General features: G+C 42.7%; 1 protein-coding gene and 1 non-coding gene across 2 annotated transcripts in view; both read left to right on the forward strand.

The window, feature by feature from the left end:
- The first annotated feature begins 1,423 nt into the window (after positions 1-1,423).
- IARS1 (isoleucyl-tRNA synthetase 1) overlaps positions 1,424-22,093 on the forward strand; it is a 95,900-nt gene continuing 75,230 nt past the window's right edge. The window contains exons 1-8 of the mRNA XM_054280862.1: positions 1,424-1,477; positions 3,210-3,299; positions 5,940-6,059; positions 7,110-7,266; positions 7,713-7,832; positions 10,596-10,678; positions 18,806-18,923; positions 21,452-21,599. Coding sequence (XP_054136837.1) covers positions 5,941-6,059; positions 7,110-7,266; positions 7,713-7,832; positions 10,596-10,678; positions 18,806-18,923; positions 21,452-21,599 — 745 coding nt within the window. The 5' untranslated portion in view covers positions 1,424-1,477; positions 3,210-3,299; position 5,940. The remainder of the gene's footprint in view (positions 1,478-3,209; positions 3,300-5,939; positions 6,060-7,109; positions 7,267-7,712; positions 7,833-10,595; positions 10,679-18,805; positions 18,924-21,451; positions 21,600-22,093) is intronic.
- On the forward strand, positions 3,827-3,958 carry LOC128939990 (small nucleolar RNA SNORA84). The gene has a single exon (XR_008483274.1). It is a non-coding gene; the product is annotated as a small nucleolar RNA SNORA84 (small nucleolar RNA).

Consider the following 22,093-nt stretch of genomic DNA (forward strand, 5'->3'; position numbering starts at 1 on the left):
TAAAGGCCAAAATGGGAGGGCTTGGCACTGGAAAAAGCAGCAGCTGTCTAAAATGTGCAGCCTCTGAGGATGTTTATAAAGAAATGCCACATCATGGGGTAGAATCCACATCCCCAGTTGTCACAGGCTTTTTCACAGATGTATTAGGCAGCAGTGTGGCTTGAATAAACTTCTGCCACTCCAAACTCCTCTCCTGGATACAGAACATGCCAGAACTCTGTGTTTGTACAGGGGACTCTGCCCTGGCAACCACATGCAGCCAGTCTCTCCTGTCTGGCTGGTCAGCCCAGCTCAGTCTGGCCTCAGTTCCCATTTTCTCTTCTGTTTCTCTCAGTTTGGTGCAGATTGAGTCTGCATTTCTTTTAGCTGTTCTAGAAGGATGTAGGAAATTGTGTGTAGAAAGGAGCCTTGTGCTACTTTGTGCAGGAGAGAATTCCAGTTAATGTGCCTACCTTCACATCTGGATTATCTCTAATCCACACACTGACACTGCCCTGCACAGACCACTGAATTCATCCTGCACCCAGTCCTGCAAATCAAAACATAAAGCTTTTATTGAAACCTTTATTGGTACCTATATCTCTATAAGTAAATAAATTTTTAGAGCAATTTGAAATCATTACAGCTGAACTATTTGTGCCATTATTGACCTGGCCTTCATTCCCCAGACTCTGGGCAGGGTTCAGGCATGCAGGCTGGGAAATCCCCTTCCCTCACCTTCCTGCCTCACTTCTATTTTTCCCTGTTGAGATCCTTTTCACAGCTGTTTTCAGCACAACAAGTGGAGGAAATGTTTTTTTTAATGTATCATGAAATGTTTTGTAATTTCTCAGTGGTTGCCAGCAACCAGTAATACTTTTTTCAAACCCTTAAGTTTTCTTTGACGTGGGAAAACCCATCTACAAGTTTGGTTTTTAAAATTTCTTTTTTTTTTTTTTTTTTTTTTTAGCAGCAAAGGATGCATTTCTGTTGTAGCTACAGCCTTAAGAATTGATATTTTGAGATATTTAAGAGAATCCCTTTAACGGAGGTAAGGTCGAGCTCCCAAGAGGGATTCAGTGGAGGCCCTTGGTATCCAGTTACTGAGGGAAGCCCAGCTCCTGCTCTCGGTGGGTCATAGCTGGGCTGGGTTCTCAGGACGCCCAGCACAGCTCCTGCCCGTGTTTAGGCTCCGCTGCGCCGCCATGGACCGAGCTCCTTTCACCCCCGTGCCATGAGGGGAACTGCCGACCCCGCCCCTGCCCCGCCCGACCCCTTCTCCAAGCCCCGCCTCCTCTCCGCCCCGCCCAATCAGGATTTTCCCGAGCTGCCTCGCGCCGCCGTGACGTACCGCCCCGGGTGAGCTCACACCCAATGGGCGGCCGCCTTACAAAGCGCCGTTGTGCGGCCACAGAGAACCGCGCGTTGATTGGCCATGGCGCTGGCGGTGCTTCCGGCCATGCTGCGCCGGGCGCGATTGCATCATGGCGGGACGGAGGTGAGCGGGGGGGCCCGGCCGGAGCCTCGGCCCCTCACGGCCCGGCCGGGCTGAGCTCCGGGCGGGCGGCTCCGACACACCAGGGCGGGGCTGCTCCAGAGCCGTGCCGGGGAGCGGCTCCTTCAGGGTGTCCCGAGAGAGCGGCGGCTCCCGGGCCGGCAGTGCCGGTGTTGTCACGGCGGGAGCGGCTCCGGCCGGGCTGGAGGCTCCCTGCGGCCTTGGGCGTTGTTAGCTCGTGTGTTCTATGTGTACAGCGTCCCGTTCATGTGCGTGATTTACCGCCTGGGTGCTGTGCGGATTTATTGCTTTTTCGGCAATTTAGGGATTACTTATAGGAGGTGCTTATTAAAGGGTAGCCTGGTGCCTTATTGCAGGGCTTCATGCTTAGCAAGGCTTGGTTTATTAGTTATTTGTATTGCAGGGCTTCATGCTTAGCACGGCTTGGGTTCATTAGTTATTTGTATTGCAGGGCTTCATGCTTAGCAAGTCTTGATTTATTAGTTATTTGTATTGAAGGACTTAATGCTTCGCACGTCTTGGTTTCGTTAGTTATTTGCACAAAGAACTTACGGTCCCTTACAATGTGTAATATCTTAAGCGACCCCTTCAGCATCCTTTTAACTGGGGAGTTGATGAATGCACCCTTTGCTGCAGTGATTTTGATATCTCCAGCAAACCTTGGCTTCCACACCCTTTCTGAGACTTTAATTCGGTTTGGTGGTGACACCTTTAGAAAAAAGCTGTCAGGTAATAGAATTAATTTGTCACATGAAAGCAGTGTTCAGTAACTCAGCTGACACTGGTTTCTGAGTTTTTATTAAAAAGATGTAGTTCAAAGTTATTTCAAGATAACCTAGATTTCTTTTGTTCACAATGATGTTGCATTTTTAATAAAGGTTGCATGATGACAACAAACATTTCCTAAGCCAGCACAAGATACAGTGTAAAACTGGGCTCTTGCATAGCGTGAAATGTTTGTATCTAAGGACAGCATTAATTGATGAGTGTGCTTATTGCTTTAGCAATGTTTTAATTGGCCTCTCAATGTTAAAGGAAATCCTTGCAGGGGGACAGCTGGGCTGGTGTTGCAGTTTTATTCCCTGTATAAGAGACAAGGTTTTCAGAAGCAGTGTTTGTTCTGTAGTTCAGCATTCTGTTCCCATCCTTCCTTCCTTTTGTTTTAAACTTGGCTGTTTCCACCCCTTATAAAAATGGAGAATTTTGATGATCAGGTGAACGGTTTAGACTGATGTTACCCCAGAACAGGACCTGAAAAGACAGAAAATGGGGGGCTAGATGTGGAAAATATGGAAAATAGAGCATTGTTTAACTTTGGAGAAAGCTGTAAGTGGAGAAAGGAAGCTCCTTGTCTTTGGAGGGAGCTTTGGTCTCTTTTACAAAATAGTTTGTGGGAGAAGGCGACTGGAACAAGAATAAGAGACTGATCATAAACCCCTGGAAATCAGAAACCTTTTGTTCACCTTTAGTTCATCCTGTGTTTTTATATTTATCATTTCTCAGGCAACAAAATGATTAATATAATGAAATCCACTTTGTTTTAATCACATATCTGATGTATGGGAAGTACAATAATATTTCTCAGATGTGGGTTCACTTTATTCATAGTGGTGTTTTAACTGAATTTTTATTGTTTCTTAAAAAGTTAATGTTTAATAAAAGTACATAGGAACTTGCTTTTATGGTTTTAATGCATGTTTCTTTTTCCTTGTAGATAAGAAGCCCAGCTTAAGTCTCTGACTGCTGTAGCACAATCTCCAAACTTTGGCACCTTTGCTAGTGGATGTTGTTATCCTCTAGAAAAGTGAGTGTACTTAATAAAAAGTTAGTTAATGGTGCATTGTCTTAAACTTCTTGTCTGCTTCATGTGTTTTCTGATCTCTGTAGATGTGGTGTTGTATGAAAGTGGGGTTTATTAGATGTGTTTGTATAATTTTTGTAATATGGTTTGTGATGTTTTTGCTCAGACTGTGTTCAAAGTAATGAAGTTATTCTCCATTATTTTGTGATTGAAAATACCTAGATTGCTTATAATCAGCTTCTTTCTGTTCTGTGGAGATAGTCATACCTCTGTCTATAGAATGATTTTTGTACTTTGGCTTTTTTTCTCAGCTGAGGTTGAGCCATGGCAAGATTTCCAATGTGCTTTTGGCTTTTAAGTCAGTCTGTTTAAAATTCTGTTTAAAATTCTAAATCTCCATAAAATTCTGGTTTGTATCTTGGAAAATATAACAGGTAGTGATGGTTGCACATTAATTCCCAGCAGTGTTTCCTCCCCCCTGCTTCTGATGCAGTGAAGTGCTGCTGTTGCTGAGGGTGTGGGCGCTTTGTGCCCTGTGGTTGCTGGACACTGCTGTGCCCGTGCAGTGCTTCAGTTGGAGAATGGGCCCACAGTGACCCTGGGGCAACGCAGGGAGGCTGTGAGCCCTGAGCAGCCTCCTCAGCCCTGCCCCAGGCACAGCCCAAACCAGCCTGCCTCTGCTTCCTCAGCCCTGGCAGCTGGCCAGGCTCCAGACACTTTGTAGCTACACTGATTTGGGAGTTACACTGATTTACACTGAGCTGGGGCTCAGCAGAACATGCAGATCCCTGAGCTGAGTTTGTGTTTGAGCTCCTCCAGACAAAGGAAGGAATGATGAATCTGACTCCAGGTTCTCAGCAGGCTAATTTATTATTTTATCATATTATATTATATTAAAGGATACTAAAATACACTAAAAAATACAGAAAGGATGCTTACAGAATGCTAAAAGATAATAATGAAAACTCTTGACTCTCTCCAGAGTCCTGACACAGCTTGGCTCTGATTGGCCATTAAGTCAAAATAATTCACACCAGAAACCAATGAAACAATCTCCAAACACATTCCAGACTAGCAAAACACAGGAGAATCAAATGAGATCAGAATTGTTTCCTTTTTTTCTGAGGCTTCTCAGCTTCCCACAAGAAGGATCCTGGGCAAAGGGATTTTTTGAGAAAATGTGACGTGGAGCTGAGTAGAACATGCAGATCCTTAAACCTCAGGTCAGCTGGCTTGTGGGAGATCAAAGCTTTAAGGCTGAATTATTTTATCAGTTCCATTGTCTCTGTGATCAAGTCACAGCCTAATCAGTGCTCAGAGGCAGAATGGTGAAAACTCCTACAGGGTGTGTGCAGAGTAACTCACTGTGCTCAGGCTGGTTGTTACCTTTCAAAATACATCCAGGCCATGTCCATGTGTTCCTTATCAGCCCCTGATTTCCCCTCCAAATGCTGTTGCCTGTGCACCAGGTTGTGGGATTCTCAATTATAATAATGTGATAAAGGATAATTTGGGTTTGTCAGTGGAGAGAAGGATTTGTCATGAATACAAAAGTGGTGGAGTTGGTCTGTAGCACATTTTTTCAGAGGGGTTCAAGCCTTGAGCTGGCAGTTTTTGTGGTGTTCTGGGTTCTGTTTAAGGAAATGCTTTGGAGCTTTAGCTGTAACTGGAAGAATTGTCTTCATGCATTTGCCTTTGTTGCTGCTTTATGGTTAGTATTTAAATGCCAAAACTCAGGCCTTGTGCTGTTACTTGTAATTCTCTAATGCTGAGTGAAGCTCAAAGCTGTAGTAGCTACTTCTGGTGTAAGTGTGCTCAGGAGCAGCAGCACTGAAGTGAGAGGTGGAAGAACCCTTTTATCCTTTAGCATCATCTGCTACAACCTTCATAACCAATTTCCTCCTTTTAGGGAGCTGCTGTCTTAAAACTGAGCTTTGTTTAATTCTTGCTGTGGCATTTTATTGACATCTGACCCCTTTCTATCCCATAGCAGCTCTGGAACCAGGCAACTGCTGTGTGTTCCTAATAGTGTTGAGAATTCCTCTTCCCTGTGTTGCTTGTACACAAGCGGCCTGTACAAGTTTTAATGTACTTATAAAACTCATGTTCACCTTTGCAGTTTTTCAGCTGTGCTCTCTGCACTCTGGCTGCTTTTAGGGGCATCTGAGATTGCTGGCACAGCCTGATGGAAAATGCTCTTTTAAGCATCTAAACAGTTTGTGAGTAGATGAACAAGGAAAAGTTGCTCCTTCTTCAGTAGTTGAAAGTGAAACTCTCTGATACAAACTGGTGCTGAAGGGTCAGCTTGAACTCAGAAGCTTTTCCTGAAGAAAAAAACCCTGTAACCAAAACATAATTTACCCTTGGTCTGTTTTCTCTGGGAAACAGAAATAAAAACATGATAAAATAGGGAACAATCATAGTTGAATGAATGGAGAATCCTTTTCCTGTTCCAAAACTTTGGTGTGAGTCAGTCAAAATTAGGTTTTTTTTAGAATGGAGTGCTTGCTTCCATGCCTGCAGTGAATCAGGCTCTTTGGATTGGTGATATGGATTTGAGAGATAAAAGTTGTATTTGTGGAGTTATTTTTTCTCACTTCTGTTCAATGTGTCTTTTTCTCTTATTGATCCTTGTTGGGAAAGAATGGTTCAACAAGTTCCAGAAAACATAAACTTTCCAAATGAGGAAGAGAAGATCTTGACACTCTGGAAAAATCTAAATTGTTTCAAGGAATGCCTGAAGCAATCAAAGAACAGACCTAGGTAAGAGTTGTTAAAAGCTGCAGCAGTTGTGTGGCAGTGCCAGGCTGGCTTGGCTGTGGTTACTCTTTGTTTTTCCTTGCTTCTGTGAACAGCAGCTGCTCCCTTGGGCAGCAGCAGGCCTGGCTCTTGCTGCTGTCCCTTTAGATTTCACTTGGTGAAGATCAGCAGTGTTCAAGTGCAGGGGATGGGTAGATATAAGTTTAATTGTGTTAGGAACTTACGTCTTAAAAAGGAACTCACTAGGCTGCGGTAAAATATTTAAATATGGATAACATTGTAACTAGACCAGTGAAGAGATTTTTGCTTTTATTTCTAGCACATCAGTCTCAGAATACAAAAAGGAGACAGGACAGCTCACTGATCTACTCCAAAATGTCTCTTCTAGGAGGGCTCATACAGCAATACATAAAATCATCTCAGTCTACATTTTCAGCTAATTACACACAGAAAACATATATTGACAAGCATTTTATCTAATCTTATAAAACACACGTAATGGTAGTTAAAACAAAGACTAGTTCATAAGAGACAAAGAACAGAGTTCTATTTATGCTAATTTTCTAAAGATATACATTAAATAACTTTGTTGCTATCTTAAAGCCAATTCTACAGAGGCCTATTGTTGTTTGTCACGTCTTCTGCTTGGGAAACTTTTTTGCTTGCATGGGAAACTTTTCTGCAGTGCTAACAAAACTCCAATCTAAGGCCTACATACCTTTTTTTAACCATTTCTTAAAAATCCTCTAACCTTATGGATTCCAACATTCAAGCAGTTGTAATAAACCTGTAATTTCCTGCCTGGTGGGTTGGTAAGAGAAATGGGGAGGGAAGCAAGGAGCTCTTCCCAGTGTGCTGGGTGTGCCATGGGAATCCTGGGGGAACTGAACAGGCTGGGATGTTCCCTGCAGTGCCACTGCCAGCACCTGATGGTGGAGGAGGAAGGAATGGACATTTTCCAAGTGAAACACAAGTAGTGCAAGCATGGAGTCACCTGTCACTGACTTGCTGCTGAGTTTTTGTGGTTTTCATGAGGAATGTTTTGTGTTGTAGGTTCAACTTCTATGACGGCCCCCCGTTTGCCACGGGGCTGCCCCACTATGGCCACATTCTTGCAGGAACCATCAAAGACATTGTGACCAGATTTGCTCATCAGAGTGGTTTCCATGTTGAGAGGAGGTTTGGCTGGGATTGCCATGGCTTGCCTGTGGTATGTGTCATGAATTTACCTGCTGATACTTCTGTAGGTTCTTCTTTCCCTGTAGTTCCCTGCTTATCACTCATATTTCTGTTGCTTTTATACCTGATATTGTTGCTAAAAAAGAAATGGAAGTTCCTTGTCCAGTGTGTTTCTCTGGCTTTTGTGTGTGGTGAGTTCAGGAGCTTCCTTCTGGTCATTGCTATGAGCCTGTATTTATTTGGCTCATATTTCAGAAAGTGGTGTTTTGTTTATTTTTCTAAAGAAACTAAAGAAACAGTCACACCAGGGTGAGCCTGTGAAATCCCTGCCTAGTTCAGGTGCAGCTCCCATGAAATCCCAAAAGGTTAAAGGAGGCCCCTGAGCCTCATTAAAAGGCACAGGACACAGAGTATCCAGGGGGCTCCTGAAGGCTTTTGCTAACAGGATGTTTTGTTTGGTTGTTTTCCATGTTCCAGGAATATGAGATTGACAAGACTTTGGGCATTAAAGGGCCAGAGGATGTGGCAAAGATGGGCATTGAAGCTTACAACAAAGAGTGCAGAGGGATTGTCATGAGATATGCCAAGGAGTGGGAGGTGAGTGCAGGCTCAGTCCACCTTCTGCTGAGCATTTCTAAATGTGTTTGTGCAGGAGTGTTTCAGGTGGGGGGAACTTCATCCTTTTGTCTGATTCTATGCATAAATCTCATGCCTTTAAGCTCCTGTGTTTCTCCCCTGTGATCCTGAAAGAGAACAAAAGGAGCCCCTTTGTGGCTTGGAACAGACACTGCTGTGCTGTCAGGAGAAGGTTACTGGCAGGTTACCTGGAGCTCAAAGTGTCTGATGAGCTCCACTGAACAAATAGCAGATATGTTGAGCATTGTCTCTTTCTTTGTGTCTTCTCTTGTAGAGAAAATTGAAAGATCTGTCTGGTTTTCTAATGGAGCCATTAAAGAAAATTACCATTAACCTCACTGCTTTTCTGCTCCTCCTTCCCCACAGTCTTTTCACTGCCAGAGTGCAGGGCAGCAGCTTGTATTTTTGGAAGAACAGAAATTCTCACATCTGGTTTTGTCACCAGAGGTGTGGGTAAAACCTCAGTCTTCCCAGAGAATATTGGTGTCAGCTTTTCGTCCCAGGAATACAGGGAAAGTGTTGGTGTCTGTGAGTTTGAAGAATGGTAGTTCTCTAAAAAGATTTCCAATAAAGCTTCATCTTAACCATAATTTTTTTTCCTAGGCAGAACAGTCCTAATTAGTTTAATTTTTTTCCTCCTGCAAAAGCTCTTCTGCTTCATCACACTCCTCTGCATGTTTCTAGCCCTGCTGTATTTCTTTTCATGGAAATGGGAGTTTCTTACTTGAGTATCACTTGCCTCTTGCCCTTGGGAGCATGGAGACACCAGAGGTGCCTTGGGTAGAGAAACTGTGGCTGGATGAAAAGCAGACAGTTTGTTTTTTTCAAATTACACTCTGAAATGTTGTATTTCAAACCCATCATTGATAATTCTTTATTGCTTTTAGAAATAAAACCAGCAAGATTCATTCTGGTTTGTTGTGGTGGTTTAACCCCACCTGGCAGCCAAGTACCAATGAGTGGAGATAAGAACAGTTAATTTGAAACAAAATAAAATATTAGAATGATGTTAATGATAATAATAATAGTAAAAGAGGACAGAGGGAGGAATAAAAGCCAGGAAAACCAAGTGATGGCCAGCCCAGTGATTCACAGCTCCTGGCCAAGTCTCCCCAGTTCTCTGCTGGTCTTGATGTCCTATGCTGTGGAATGTCCCTTTGGCCACTTGGGATCAGCTGTCCTGGCTTTTCTTTGTCCTGGCTCTTCTCCCACCCAGCTCCTTGTGCAGCTCCTGGCTGGCACAGCCTGGGAAACTGAGAACTCCTTATTTGGGACAAGCAGGACTCAGCAGCACCTAAGCCAGCAGTGGGCTAACAACATGATTCCCATCCTAAATCCAGAACATAGCACTGGACAGCTATGAAGAAGAAAATTAACCCTATCCCAGCCACACCTGGAACATTTGTGGTTCATTTTCCATACCTTTTAACTTGCTGTGCTTCAGCAGCTGGTGGTTTTGCAGTGCTGGTTAGTGCAAGCACTTGATCTTTTGGGTGGTGAATGGATTTTGTATTTTGTTTTGTTCTAAACTTGTAAGTGTGTGTATTTTAGATGATAAATAAAAATAATGAAATTTGTTTAAACTGAAATATTTTGGAATAGTGCTGGGAGAGGAATTACCACCATTCCTGTTGGATAGTGTTTGTTTTTTGCCTGAGGTGGTTAGCAAATATTTGAGCCTTATGAAAAAATAGTAAAAGTTCCTTGGCTGTGTGAGATCTCACAATGCTGTGACCAGACATAGTGCTCCAGCTCTGTGAATCCTTGTGCTAATCAATCCTAGGCTGTGGATCTTATAGAGGAATGTCAGAGTGGCTTAAAGGTCAGCATGGAAACTGATCCATGTCAGAGCTCAGGTGTGGTATGAAAATGCAGAGGTGAGGGAGTGAATGTTTTGTGTTCCCTTGGCTGGTCTGACATTCAGTGTGGGCTCTGTTAGCAGTGTCAGGACAGCTGTCCCTGCCTTGGCTCTGCAGAGCTGGGGGCTTTGGGTGGCTGTGAAATCCCACTTGTCCCAGTGAATCCCACAGCTGGCTCGTTCCTCATCAGTGTCTGAGTGTGACCATGGCCTGTCCTGAGCCAGGGGTGGCACCTGTCACTGCTGGGGCTCTGGCAGGGAAGGCAGCTGGCCCTGGAAGGGTTTGAGAACTTGTCATGTATCAATTTCTCTCAGCATTGCTTTGTCTTCAAGTTACATCATGTTTGCATGGAGCTGAAAGCTGAGAGACTTCTGGGTTTTCACTGTCTCTGCAACAAGTAGTCTTAAAAATAGAAGTGTGACCACTGTCATGAAAAGCAATTTTCAGGCATTTGAACCTTGGCTGAACCTTGAGGGATCCACCATTTCTATCTGATGGATGATCCAAGTGATCTACTGTTCCTGCTGTGTTGAACACATTTACCTGATGTGTGACCTTGGTTCTAAATAACCATCTCATGGTTTCATTCCTTCCTTACTTCTGCCTGTATGAGTACATTGTTTGGAACTATTACCAGGCCAAAATACTTTGTAGATGTATTTCATTGAGATGGCACAAACACTGCACTTAAAACCCAGCTGATTTTTATTTTACAGAAAAAGCCTTCACTAAATTTTTTCCTGAGGTGGTCTGAAAGAAACCTTTGGGAGCTGGAATAACTGTAAAAACAGAATAAATATTTGTAATGTATCCTGCTGGTGCATTATTAAGATGCCTTTCAATCTCTGTTTTTGTGTCTTAACAGTTCAGTGTTACCAGATTAGGACGCTGGATTGACTTTGAAAATGACTATAAAACTCTGTACCCCGAGTTCATGGAGTCTGTGTGGTAAGTGAGCACTCACAGCTTTGGGGATTTGAAATGTGAGAAAGCCTTCACTCATTGCAAACATGTATTGGTCCATGTGTCACTAGAACTGCTCAGAAAATGCCAAATGCAGATAAAACATCAGGCAGAGGAATTAAAGTGATGTGAAATCTCTTGATGTCCAAGTGATGGAATGAATTTTCCCATTTTTTCCTTCTCCAGGATAGCAGGGTTTTGCAAAATAAAGTGCACCAACACTGCCCTGAAATCTTACTGCTCCGTGCCAGCTTCAAAGCACTTCTGAAGATCTATTAATATGGTCCTTGGTTGGTTTAGGAAATTACATTCTAGCTCTGCATTCTTGATGTTCTTCACACTGTCAGCTGTAAATGGCAAACTGTCCAAGCCCAGTTTAGCTCCAAACCTCTCCCTCAAGCCTGATTTTAGAGGCTGTGAATCTGCTGTTATCTTTTTCTTGGCAGCACAGTTTGACAACTGCCTTGGACTCCTGGTGCAGAGCTTAATAAAATTTGGGTGTTTTGGCAATGTGTTCAGGGGGCCTGTTGGGATTTCAGAAGACAAGAAAACCTTCCAGGTTAAGGATGAGCAGGTTGGTTTAACACTGTGAAGAAATGGCAGCTGTGAATCCTTTGGGTGATAGAATCACAAGGTGAATTCAACATTCATTGAAAAACAAATTATGTGCATAATTAAGTATTGAATATTTGGTAATGTTAGCATTATTAATCAGCTTTAATTGTGTAGTTTCGTAAAGTTCTGCCCCTGGATTGACAGAGCTTTTAGATGTCCCTGAAGCCACTGCAGAGACTGAAGTGCCAGTGAGATTTCAGTGAGCAGTGGAGAGATGGTGGGAAGGCAGCAGATGTTTAACTCGCTCAGCTGAAGAAACCCTGCATAATTATAAAGCCAAAACTGACAAGAAACCTTCATTTTGTAAATTACAAAAATACTTAGTGCCACCTCAAATCCTGTTTAACTGGCAGCTTAAAAACCAAACCTGCCTTGAGCTAGTTGCAGGGTGTCTCTCAGCAGCCCAAGCCTTTTTTTGGTGATTTTTTTATCCCACCACCTCTTCAAAAGGCAATTTCTGGTCTTTGACCTGTGCTACAGAGATCACCTCCTCTAATACCTGCTTTGATACAAACTCTAAATTATATTTCCTCTGAAAACTCAGTGAGGTTTCAGGAAGCATGTAGGCAGACAGCCTCTTAATTTTGTACTTTTTTTGCTTCCTGATACTGTTAAGTTTCTGTTAAATCCTGTAATGAGACATTTTCTGTTTTTAAAAATTGGGGTCTTTTTTGGGAAGTCTCCTAGGACTCTCACAGGGCTGAAGCAGATAATGCTTAAAGAGAGCTCTGTCACTGCACTTAGAGTGGTGCTTTTGGCAGGGTAATGCCCAATTTCCTAAAAATTAAATAAATTAAATGGTGAGCCAGGCAATCTTCAGACCCACAAGGTGTTACTGAAGTTACTTTGCATGTCCCTCAGGAGTGTTAATTTGAGCTGTAGGTTCTAGAATGCTTCTCTCACAATTGATTCAATTTTTTCTCATCTCCTTTTGAAATTCTTTTAAAAAATTTAAAGTTTAGTGTCCAGCTATGTACAAAAGAGAAACTGCAGCTTAATTTCTGCATTGGCTGCCCTGGAGACCATGTTGGCCTGTCCAGTGGTTTGACCTTGTTGTTGTTCTGTCTGTGGGAGTACAATGCTGATTTTAGGTCCAGAAAAAATAACCTGGTTATGAAAATGGGAGTGGGCATGGCAGCTGTAGGTTTTGTGGTTAAAATATGGTGAGGAGTTTCTCTTTAGTCATACAATCAGCTAAACCAGCCTGTTTAGGTTGGTTTTATTTCTGGTCTGTAGCTTTTCCTGCAGCTCTGGAGTGGCCTCAACTGGAATTTCTTTGTGACATGTGGTGTTTTCTTCCTTGTTTCTGTTGAGTTCAGGGAGAAAATCTAATACTGGTAATAAATGTTGTTTTCAGTGGTGGCTGATTTGATCCAAATAATTTAGATTTGGAGTATTTAGGACTCAGACACCAAATACATCTGTTGTACAGTATCTCTACAAAACAATATTAGTGAGCTCAGAATGCTGGAGAGCATTTCTTTTTTATCTTTATAATTAGTCTGGTGGAAATGACTACTTTGTTGGCATTTTGATGCTGTCATATGATGACTGACTAAACTGAATTTTTAGCCTGCTAAATTTTGACTTAAAACAAAACATTCACTGGTAGAATTGTGGTATCCTGGCAGAATTTTTCAGGGGAGGATTGGAAGTTGGTGTCAGTGAGAGGTGATACTGCACTGGTTTTGCATGTTAAGATCCAGTCAGCTCTGCATATATTGAATAACTTAAATAGAATTAGAACTTAAAAGCTCTGTACAACTTATCCTGCAGCCAGCTTGGATCTCAATTAAGAAGTGCCCTTCACTGGAACAGTGCAGTGAGTGATGTTTTGAGCTGGCATGGCAAAGCATGGAATATCTTCTTGCCTTCTTTTTGTACAGCCACAAGGCACATCCAGTGAAATGGAGAGGAGTTTGGGAGCTTAAACTTCTTCCTGAGGTGGTCTGAAAGAAACCTTTGGGAGCTGGAATAACTGTAAATGATTGTTCTCAGTGCTGGGTGTGGGTTCACCTCTGGGAAAAGCAGCCCAGGTGGGATGAGGGGATGTTCTGCATCCCCAGGTGATGTCAGGGCTTTTCCTCTCCTCCTGCTCCTCTGAAGGGTGGCTCGAGCAGATTCCTGTCACCATCTAGTGCCCAAACGAGCAACTGCGGGCTGAGCTGGTAGAGACAGCCCTTGGTGACAGAGCTGTGGGAGGAGCTGCCCCGGAGAGCTGGGCTCACACCCTGAGACAGGCCCAGCACTAAACCAGAATGATCTCAGAGCAACAGATCTCTGAATAGAAATTCTCCCAGTAGATTTCCAGAAATAGATTTCTCCTAATAGAAATCCCTGTTGTATTCTATGTATTCCATGACTAATGGTTCTCTGGAGAGATACTGGTGATAAGAAGTGTGCTTTGTCCATTTTTCTATAAGCCACTTGTATTTTTTTCCCTCATTCTTGTATTTCTTTTGTGCATTAAGTTCTCTAGTCCCCTTGTTGTTACCTTCTCACCATTCCAGTCTTGTTGTATCTCCTTACCTGTATTTTGGAGGAGGAAAACTGCAGCCCTATGGCTGACCTTTGGGATAAGTCTAGCATCAGTTTTAGGCATTCAAATTTACTGTTATGCAGCTATTTTGCATTTCTGGCTTCACCCAGAATCTCTCAACAAACACACAGCTCTGAAGGTTACAGCTTGGAGGGTAGACCTGGAACAGGATGATCTCTGTATGCCAGGATTTTCAAGCTTTCAGTGCTAGTTTAACACAGAATTTCACAACTTCTGTACTCAACAATTCCTAGGCCCTGGAACAAAGAAATACTTTTCCTGCCTTTCTTCAGGAACTGTCTTTCCAAGCTGCTATTCTAAAGATAGCTTGTGTTTGTTATTGGAATTCATGTTCCACTTAGGCTTATGCTTTTTCTGATTCACATCCAGTGCTTTTTGAGTACCTTTTTTTTGTCCCTAAGCATCTGTTTTTACATGTTGCTTTCATTTTAATTTTCTCTTGTTTTTCAAGTGTTGCCCATGAGTCGTAGGAAAACCTTTTCCTCAGGATTTCTGCTTCCCATGGTGCTGTTAGGGTGCAGTGTTTGCTGAATTTAAAATGACAGGGCTTTTTACATAGTGTGGTGTTTGTGCCTGGATTTGTTTGGTAGGTCTACAGAGGCTTTAAAATTGTGCTTTTATCTTGGTGTGAACTGGTGTGAGGTCACACAGCAATAATTTTGTCCATTTACCTGAAGTACCATGGATATGTTGAAATCATAGACCTCAGGATCCTGCTGTCCTAATGGCCACAGGACTGTTCACAGTTCCTGCTGTTTTTTCTTTAAAGAGAAAAAAGGGAGGAAAGCACTTTATATGTGTTTGAAAGTAAATCTCAGTGTTAGTTATGAGGTAGTTTTGTGGAAAGATTGGAGTTCTCAAACCCTTAGAAAACCCTCAGATATAGATCATTGCAGACAGAGCCCCTTGATCCCTCAAAGGAATGGCATTAAGGGCTTGGGGAGCTCCAAGATCAAACCTTCTCTTTGATGTCAGCTGGATGGAGGTGTTTGAGAAGTGCAGCTTGCTTTTGGGTATGAGGGATGCTGGATGTGGGATGCCAGGGCTGTTTGCAGTGCTGCATTGACTGATTCAGTATTTTTTAGAAGCAAAACTTTCATTTGCAGGAGTTTGGTTATATCCATGTGCTGTGTGTGTGACTTGGATGAACAAATTCTGCAGGAAGGTTCAGGATTTCTAGAAATTCTGAGGAGAGCAAGGCTTTGTTATTGACTGGGCTTGACCCCCATGACACTTCAGGAACAACAAACTCTTATCACTTTGGAAGTTAAACACTCCTTGCGCCTTTAGGGACCAGATTGTCTCTGAACAAGAAGCTGAAATATGCATCTTGAATTTCACCTTTTCCCAAACTGCATTTTTCTTCAGTAAAGGTCTGAGTGCTGCTCCCACAGCCAAGAGGATGCAACTAAATTTATTTATGTGTGAGGAGAAATGTGGCAGAATTAGAGGAACAGGATTTGATTTCTCATTTTTGTGAGTAAATGCTTTGTTTGTCACTAGAAAGGAGCTCTGTGGTTTCCTTAGATTATTATTATTTTTTCAGAAAGCACTGCATTTTCACTTTTGGCTTACAAACCTGGGTCCCTTTGTTGCAAAGTGTCAACATTTTTCAAACATAAGGGTTAAACCTTATGTATTTTCACCATGTTTTGTGAGGTAATTGTCTAAAATATTGTGATGATTTTAATCAAAGTATGATCTCTACCTGTCAGTGACTCTCACTGTCAGGACCATCTCATCTTTGGCAGGTGGGCTCTGCTGCAGGGAGCTCTTTGGGAATCAGCTCTGCTGGTCACACACCAGCAGCTTTTTTCTTAAGGAAACCATTTTAGGTGCTTTTTAAGATAACAAAAGAGCTTGTGTAGTGGTAATGAGGGCTATAGCATCAAACAGCAGACTTGACTCAACTAGAATTCTGTTTATTCTGCTGGAATGGCTGTGTGAGGGAACAGGATGTGACAAACTCCAAAGAGGGCAGGAGGGATGGAGGAACTCAGGGCAAGGATGAAGCTCAGGGCAGGTGTAGCCATGATACTTTCTGAAAAATCCTTTTCTTAGGATTTTTCCTCCTGAGGAGCTGGGAGGCCTCAGGAACAAAATGCAAACAATGGTTATCTGCTGCTGTGAATGTAACAGGTGCATCTGTGATTGGTCTCATGTGGTTGTTTCTAATTAATGGCCAATCACAGCTGGCTCAGTCTCTCTGTCTGAGAGACAAGCTTTTGTTATCATTCTTCTTTTTCTAGTCTTAGCCAGCCTTCTGATGAAATCCTTTCTTTTATTCTTCTAGTATAGTTTTAATATATATCATAAAATAATAAATCAGCCTTCTGAAACATGGAGTCAGATCCTTATCTCTTCCCTCATCCTGGGACCCCTGTGAACACCAGCACAGGCAGGAATGGAGCTCAGGGCAGGGATGGTGGATCTAGGACAGGGCTGTGCTTAGGGCAGGGATGGAGCTCAGGACAGGGCTGTGCTCAGGACAGGGATGGTGGATCCAGGACAGGGCTGTGCTCAGGGCAGGGATGGAGCTCAGGACAGGGCTGTGCTCAGGACAGGGATGGTGGATCCAGGACAGGGCTGTGCTCAGGGCAGGGATGGAGCTCAGGGCAGGGATGGTGGATCTAGGACAGGGCTGTGCTCAGGACAGGGATGGAGCTCAGGACAGGGCTGTGCTCAGGACAGGGATGGTGGATCCAGGACAGGGCTGTGCTCAGGGCAGGGATTCCCTCAGAGCCCACCCCTGCTCTGAGTGCACAGCTGGAGCCCGGGCTGTGCAGTGGGGTGGGATTGCCACAGGAGGGAGATGCTGGCCTGCATTGGGAGCTTGGCAGCTCCACTAGTGCTCACCTTTCCTGAGCAGCTCCCTGAGTTTACAGTTATATTTACAGCTGAATTAAATATTCAGTGTTTCTCTGGGTAGTTTTTGTGTGCTGTTAGTAGGCAGTGTTCTATAGAAAGGCAAGTGGAGCCTTTTTCTATAGGTGTTTCAGTTACTGTTTTTGAAAGGCAAATAGAACACCTTCAGTAGGAATGCTGTCACTTGTCACAGGCTGCATTAATTATGCTCTGAGGGGGTAAGCATACATTTAAAGTTACTTTAACTCCCACAAAAACTTGTGCAGTTAGCCAGCTCAAATTTATATGCTGAAAGCTGGTGAAACTATATTCAGGGACCATTTTTATAAAAGACTGATCTGGATTTATACAAGTCTAAGTTGATAAATTTAAAATCTCCACTGTAAAATAGTTACTCACTGCTGTGTTTCAGATTTGGGTTGGGGGTCAGGCAGCCACATCTTGCTGTTGGTGACATTTCTTGTTTGAACAAGGTTTCTTTGGGGCTGTGTGTAAGGTAAGGCACCTTTGTAGGAGTGCACAGCTCTGAGAGACTCCTGGCTTTGGCTCCTCTGTAGCAGAACTTGATGCTGCTGAAGGTCTCAGAGGCTTTTTCCATCTCAGACTTTGGATTATCTAATTTTTCTGATGTTAATGACCACTCATAGCAGAGTTTTGGACTTCTATTGGAGGCCCATGGATGAATCTGATTGGCCTGCACATCTTTTCTGTGTGACATTCTCTATTTTCTCCAACTGCCTAATCTGCAGTGTAATAATTATTCTGATTAAAGCATCACAGGACTTCATGTCAGCGAGCCAGGGCATGTCTCTTGATATTCTTATTTTGGGCCACAGATAAAATCAGTGCAATAGTCCACTTGTGGTTTTTGTTAAAGAGGATAATTTCAAGCATAGAAGACAAGACACTGACTGAAACACAGGTCCAGATTCTCAAGCACAAAATGACAGCCTGCAGAAAGAAGTGCTGCTTGCCAGGACTGGGTTGGTTGCTTAGCAATGAGCTATTTATCTGCAAAGGGACCCAGAAAAGGGATCAGGATGGTTTGAAAACATAGTTTGAATAAAGGAGCTTTTAAAGTCAGCAGAGTTTAACAGTTTTGCTGTGAAATTCCAAACGAGGAGGCTCTGCAGCAGCTCTGATTTGTGAGCTGAAGCTGACAGGATTATTTAAGGCTTGGCCTCTCCTGCCTTACAGCCTGCAGGCTGTGCCACTGAGTGTGCAGGTCAGCAGGATGGGAGAAGCTGATAAATGCTGATGATCCTTGAGGAAACCCTGGGGCATTCAGGGTTTCTCCATCACATGGACACCTTGAGTTGTGTGAAGAGTTTCTCTGCCAGCTTCCATTCACCTTGAGCACTGACTCAATTTGTCACTTGCAATATTAATATTGCTGTCTTGATTATTTCAAGAAAGCATAAGGCTCCAGCTATGCTCCAGGCTGAACTGATGGTTTCCTAAGCAGAGTTAGACCTTGGTGTGAGACTGATGTCTTGGTGAGGATCCGAGTTCAAAGTAGAATATTAAATTTCAGCACTGAGTTCATGGTTAACTGTGGTCTCCTGTGAAAATGCTCTCAGATGAGCAGGATTTACTTGAGATGACTCTGATTTGTATCTGAGTCTCTGCTGTAGCTCTGGTTGCTGCAGCAGAAAATGAAGATCATGTGAGAAGTGAGCAGCCATGTCACTACAGCTCTTCTCTAAGTTATGACTGATTTCAGCCTTTTTAATTTTTCAGATTTCAGGTGATCTTTGTATTCAGGAAATCTGAAGAGGAATTTAGATGGCACACAAATCCATATTGCTGGTTAATCTCTGTGCTATGCACCACTGCATGGAATACCAAGCTGCTAGTTCCAGCCAAAGCTAAAATCTGCCAGAAATGCAGTTGCAATCAATTATCTCTCTGCCTTTTGACTTGCAAATATTGTCTTTAGTTTGTGGTGGGGTTTTTTTTGAAGTGTCATTCAGAAACAAACTCCAGCTAGAGCAGAAATTGTAAAATAAATGTTACAGTTTATTTACTAAATGTGAAACACCAATTATTCCTTGTTCCTTGTGTACTTCCAGGTGGGTTTTCAAGCAGCTCTATGACAAAGGCCTGGTGTACAGAGGGGTTAAGGTCATGCCTTTTTCCACTGCATGCAACACCCCCCTGTCCAACTTTGAGTCCCATCAGAACTACAAGGTAAGCTGCAATCAGATTTCTCTATTTTCTTCTGTAAAGCTTTAGTACTCTTCACTTGGTGGGTCCTAAACATGTCATTACACTCCAAATTGGTGGCAAAATCTAGGAAAATGGATTAATTTTGATAATATTCTGCTGTATTTGTTTGGATCACTTGATCTTAGAGTTCTTCCTTGCTTACTACTTACAGATGTTTAAAGTAAACACTTTTTTTTTTTTTTTTGTGGTAAACTCCTCCCTCTCTGTGCTCTCAAGGCTTTATTGCAGTGGTGGATTTTCAGAGCAAAGCTGCATTGTCCCTGTCTGTACACATGTGAAGAGGGTCTTTGGCAGGGTTTGAATCTTCTGTGAGGAGATTTGTAAGGAATGTCAAAGACTGTGTAGCTGTAGGATAATGGTTCTTCTAAAAATCATTAATTACATTGGGAAACACCAGAAAATGTTCTACCCAATATAATGCAGGATTTCCTGTGGTTTATAAAATGTTCTTTTAAAAATGAGTGACAAGATGAAGCAAATGCAGCTTCTCACAACAAACTCATGTTCATGTATGTGAGGGCAGAACTTGTGTCCCAGTTTTCCAAATTCCACATTAGTTTGTAGATAGAGGTTTTGTATCCCCTCCAATCCTGACCCAGGCTTCCACATCCTCACATTGTAAATCTTCCACTTGCATTGTGAGAGCAGAGAGCTAGCACAGATTGTACATCTGGTCTCTATATCTTGCCTAAAAAAGGCCAGTTTTCTGGCCAAAAATAGTGGTTTTAAAACAAATGTTTAAGTAGACTTGGAGTACAATGCAGCCCACAGATACCAGAGAGATAGCAGAGCTTTCAGTGTTGCTGAAGGGTATTTATACTGAAGAAAAAATGGTTTGTGATTTATGAAAGAGAGATTTGCAAAAAGATCTTGTTATTTGTGACTGTCTGACAACTGAAATAATTACTTTTCTTGCCCTTATTGGCTGCCATTTCACACAGGCTCAGATAAATGAGATTTCTTTAGGAAAAAGACTTTTTTGAAAGCTTGTATGTGTATCTATGTTCTCTTTTTTCCATAAAGCTTGAAGCTCTTTTCTCTTCTTGAGTCTTAATGAAATATTTAGGTGCTGTTTTTTACTCTAGAACCAGAGGTGTGTGTGGGTGGGATGCTGCTCTGCCACTCCATGCACAAATTACCTTTCTCATCTGCCAGAAGTGGTGTTTGGAAGTTGTGGCTCTGTGAGCTGACAGGATTTATTGTTGGTGAGCACAGTCATTGCTGGGTGTGAGGCAGCTCTTGCCTTTCTCTCAGTGGAAAGCAGCCTTTGGCTGCTGTTTATTGATCCTCTGAGAGCAGGGACACAGATCAGGAGCACAGGAAGCACCTTCAGAACCAGAGCTGGGTGTCCAAGGCACACCTGAGCTATCAATGCCAGCAGCTGGTACTGCATTAAACTGAGAAAATGGTGTCTGCAGGTGAAATTCTAACAGCTAAAACCCTACACAACACATTACCTGCCAGCCTGGAGGGTATTTTTATACTTTCCCAGTTGTTTTAATCTCCTTGGTGAGCTCAGTGAGGAGCCTGCAGTGCTGCCTTGCCAGAACCAAGGGCTCCATCTCTGCCTGGTACTGAGCCTGGGCCATGGCTTATGTAATATTTATGTTTTACTGTTGACTGCACCAGATGTTCACAGCAAATTCCCTCTGGGGCAGCCCTCAGCTCTGACAGAAATAGCTGCCTGTCCCATGATGCCAGTGAGTGTTCCATGATGCTGGCTGGAGAGCAGAGCCCTGGCCACAGCACCAATTTAGGGCTGAGGGTCGCTGTGCACGGCACCCTCTGAGCTGCCATGTGGGATTTCAGAGATTTCAGAGGGAAAATTTCACATTTGCAGGCCTAGACTTGTTTTTACAAGCAGCTTTTCATCATATGTGAAATGTGAAGTGACTGAATAGGGTTGTAGTTGGCTGAAAGAAAAATTTCTTTTCAGGGGATTTTTAGGATTCATTTGAAGGTGAAGTTTTATAGTGTAGCTGACAAAGGTCTCCTTCCCTGAGGTTTTTTACTCTTAAATATTGACATACTCTTGTTTTTAAGTACTCCAAATGTTTTTTCCCCCTTGTTAACAACAGCTTATTAATTAGAGATGAATCATTTTATGTGATAGCTGTTCTTCCTGATGGCTGTTCTTCCTAATCCCTGGCTGCAGAGGAAAATGTGGAAAAGGATTTGTTTATCAGTATCTAAGTATTTCTCAGTATCTGAGAAACTGCTCATTTTCCTGACCCTTGAGATTGGTTCTAAACTTTGAAAATGGGGTTATGAGAGGTGCCTATAGGAACTGCACTTGTCTTTCTTTGGTGTTTTGGCAGCAAATCCCCCAAATCTCCCTGCTGAGGGGGGATTTTAACCCTGTGGCCTGGTTGGACTGGCAGGCTGCACTGGTGTAATGAGGAACTCAATGATTGCTCTATTCTGACTTTAATGTTCCCACTGCACCTTTTCCCTCCCAGATGAGCATGGCATGTTAAATTGTGTTTCAGGATGTTCAGGATCCCTCAGTGACCGTGAGCTTCCCTCTGGAGGAAGATCCAAGTGTTTCTCTTGTTGCCTGGACCACGACTCCCTGGACCTTGCCCAGCAACCTGGCCCTGTGTGTTAACCCAGAACTGCAATATGTAAAACTCAGAGGCAAGTGTGGAACACCTCTTCCTTCAGGGCCTGTGGATGTGTATTTATGTTTTGTATTTTAGCCTGGTTTGTGTGAAATTTACAGAACTTTTCTGGGGTTGAACCAGTGATAGTGTGAAGGATCAGATTCACTTTGGATGTGGCTGATGATTTCCAGCTGCTCTGCTCTTATTTAACATGAATTGAGAGGACTATTCCTTACAAAATACTGATAGATGAAATAAAGAATAGTAAATAAATGTGTGTGTGTTTGTAGTCTTCAATTATACCTTCATCTACAAACACCTCTCCCCTTTTTTTAATAAAGTAAAATAGTGAGTAGGAATTTCCAGTTTCAACATAACCTCATGAATCTGTTGTGTGTTAAACATGAGGTTGTGCAGGCCTTTGCAGTGAACTCCACCTGTTTGGATTTTCTTTCTTTGAAGAGAACTAAGTATGTTTCAGTTTTGAAAAGTTTTAACTTAAATTTAGTCATCTTAAAAAGAAATACT

This window comes from Melozone crissalis, unplaced genomic scaffold (assembly GCF_028551555.1).
Source record: "Melozone crissalis strain CALT ecotype California unplaced genomic scaffold, PUWL_Pcris_2 ptg000029l_1, whole genome shotgun sequence".
In the NCBI taxonomy this organism is placed as follows: domain Eukaryota; kingdom Metazoa; phylum Chordata; class Aves; order Passeriformes; family Passerellidae; genus Melozone; species Melozone crissalis.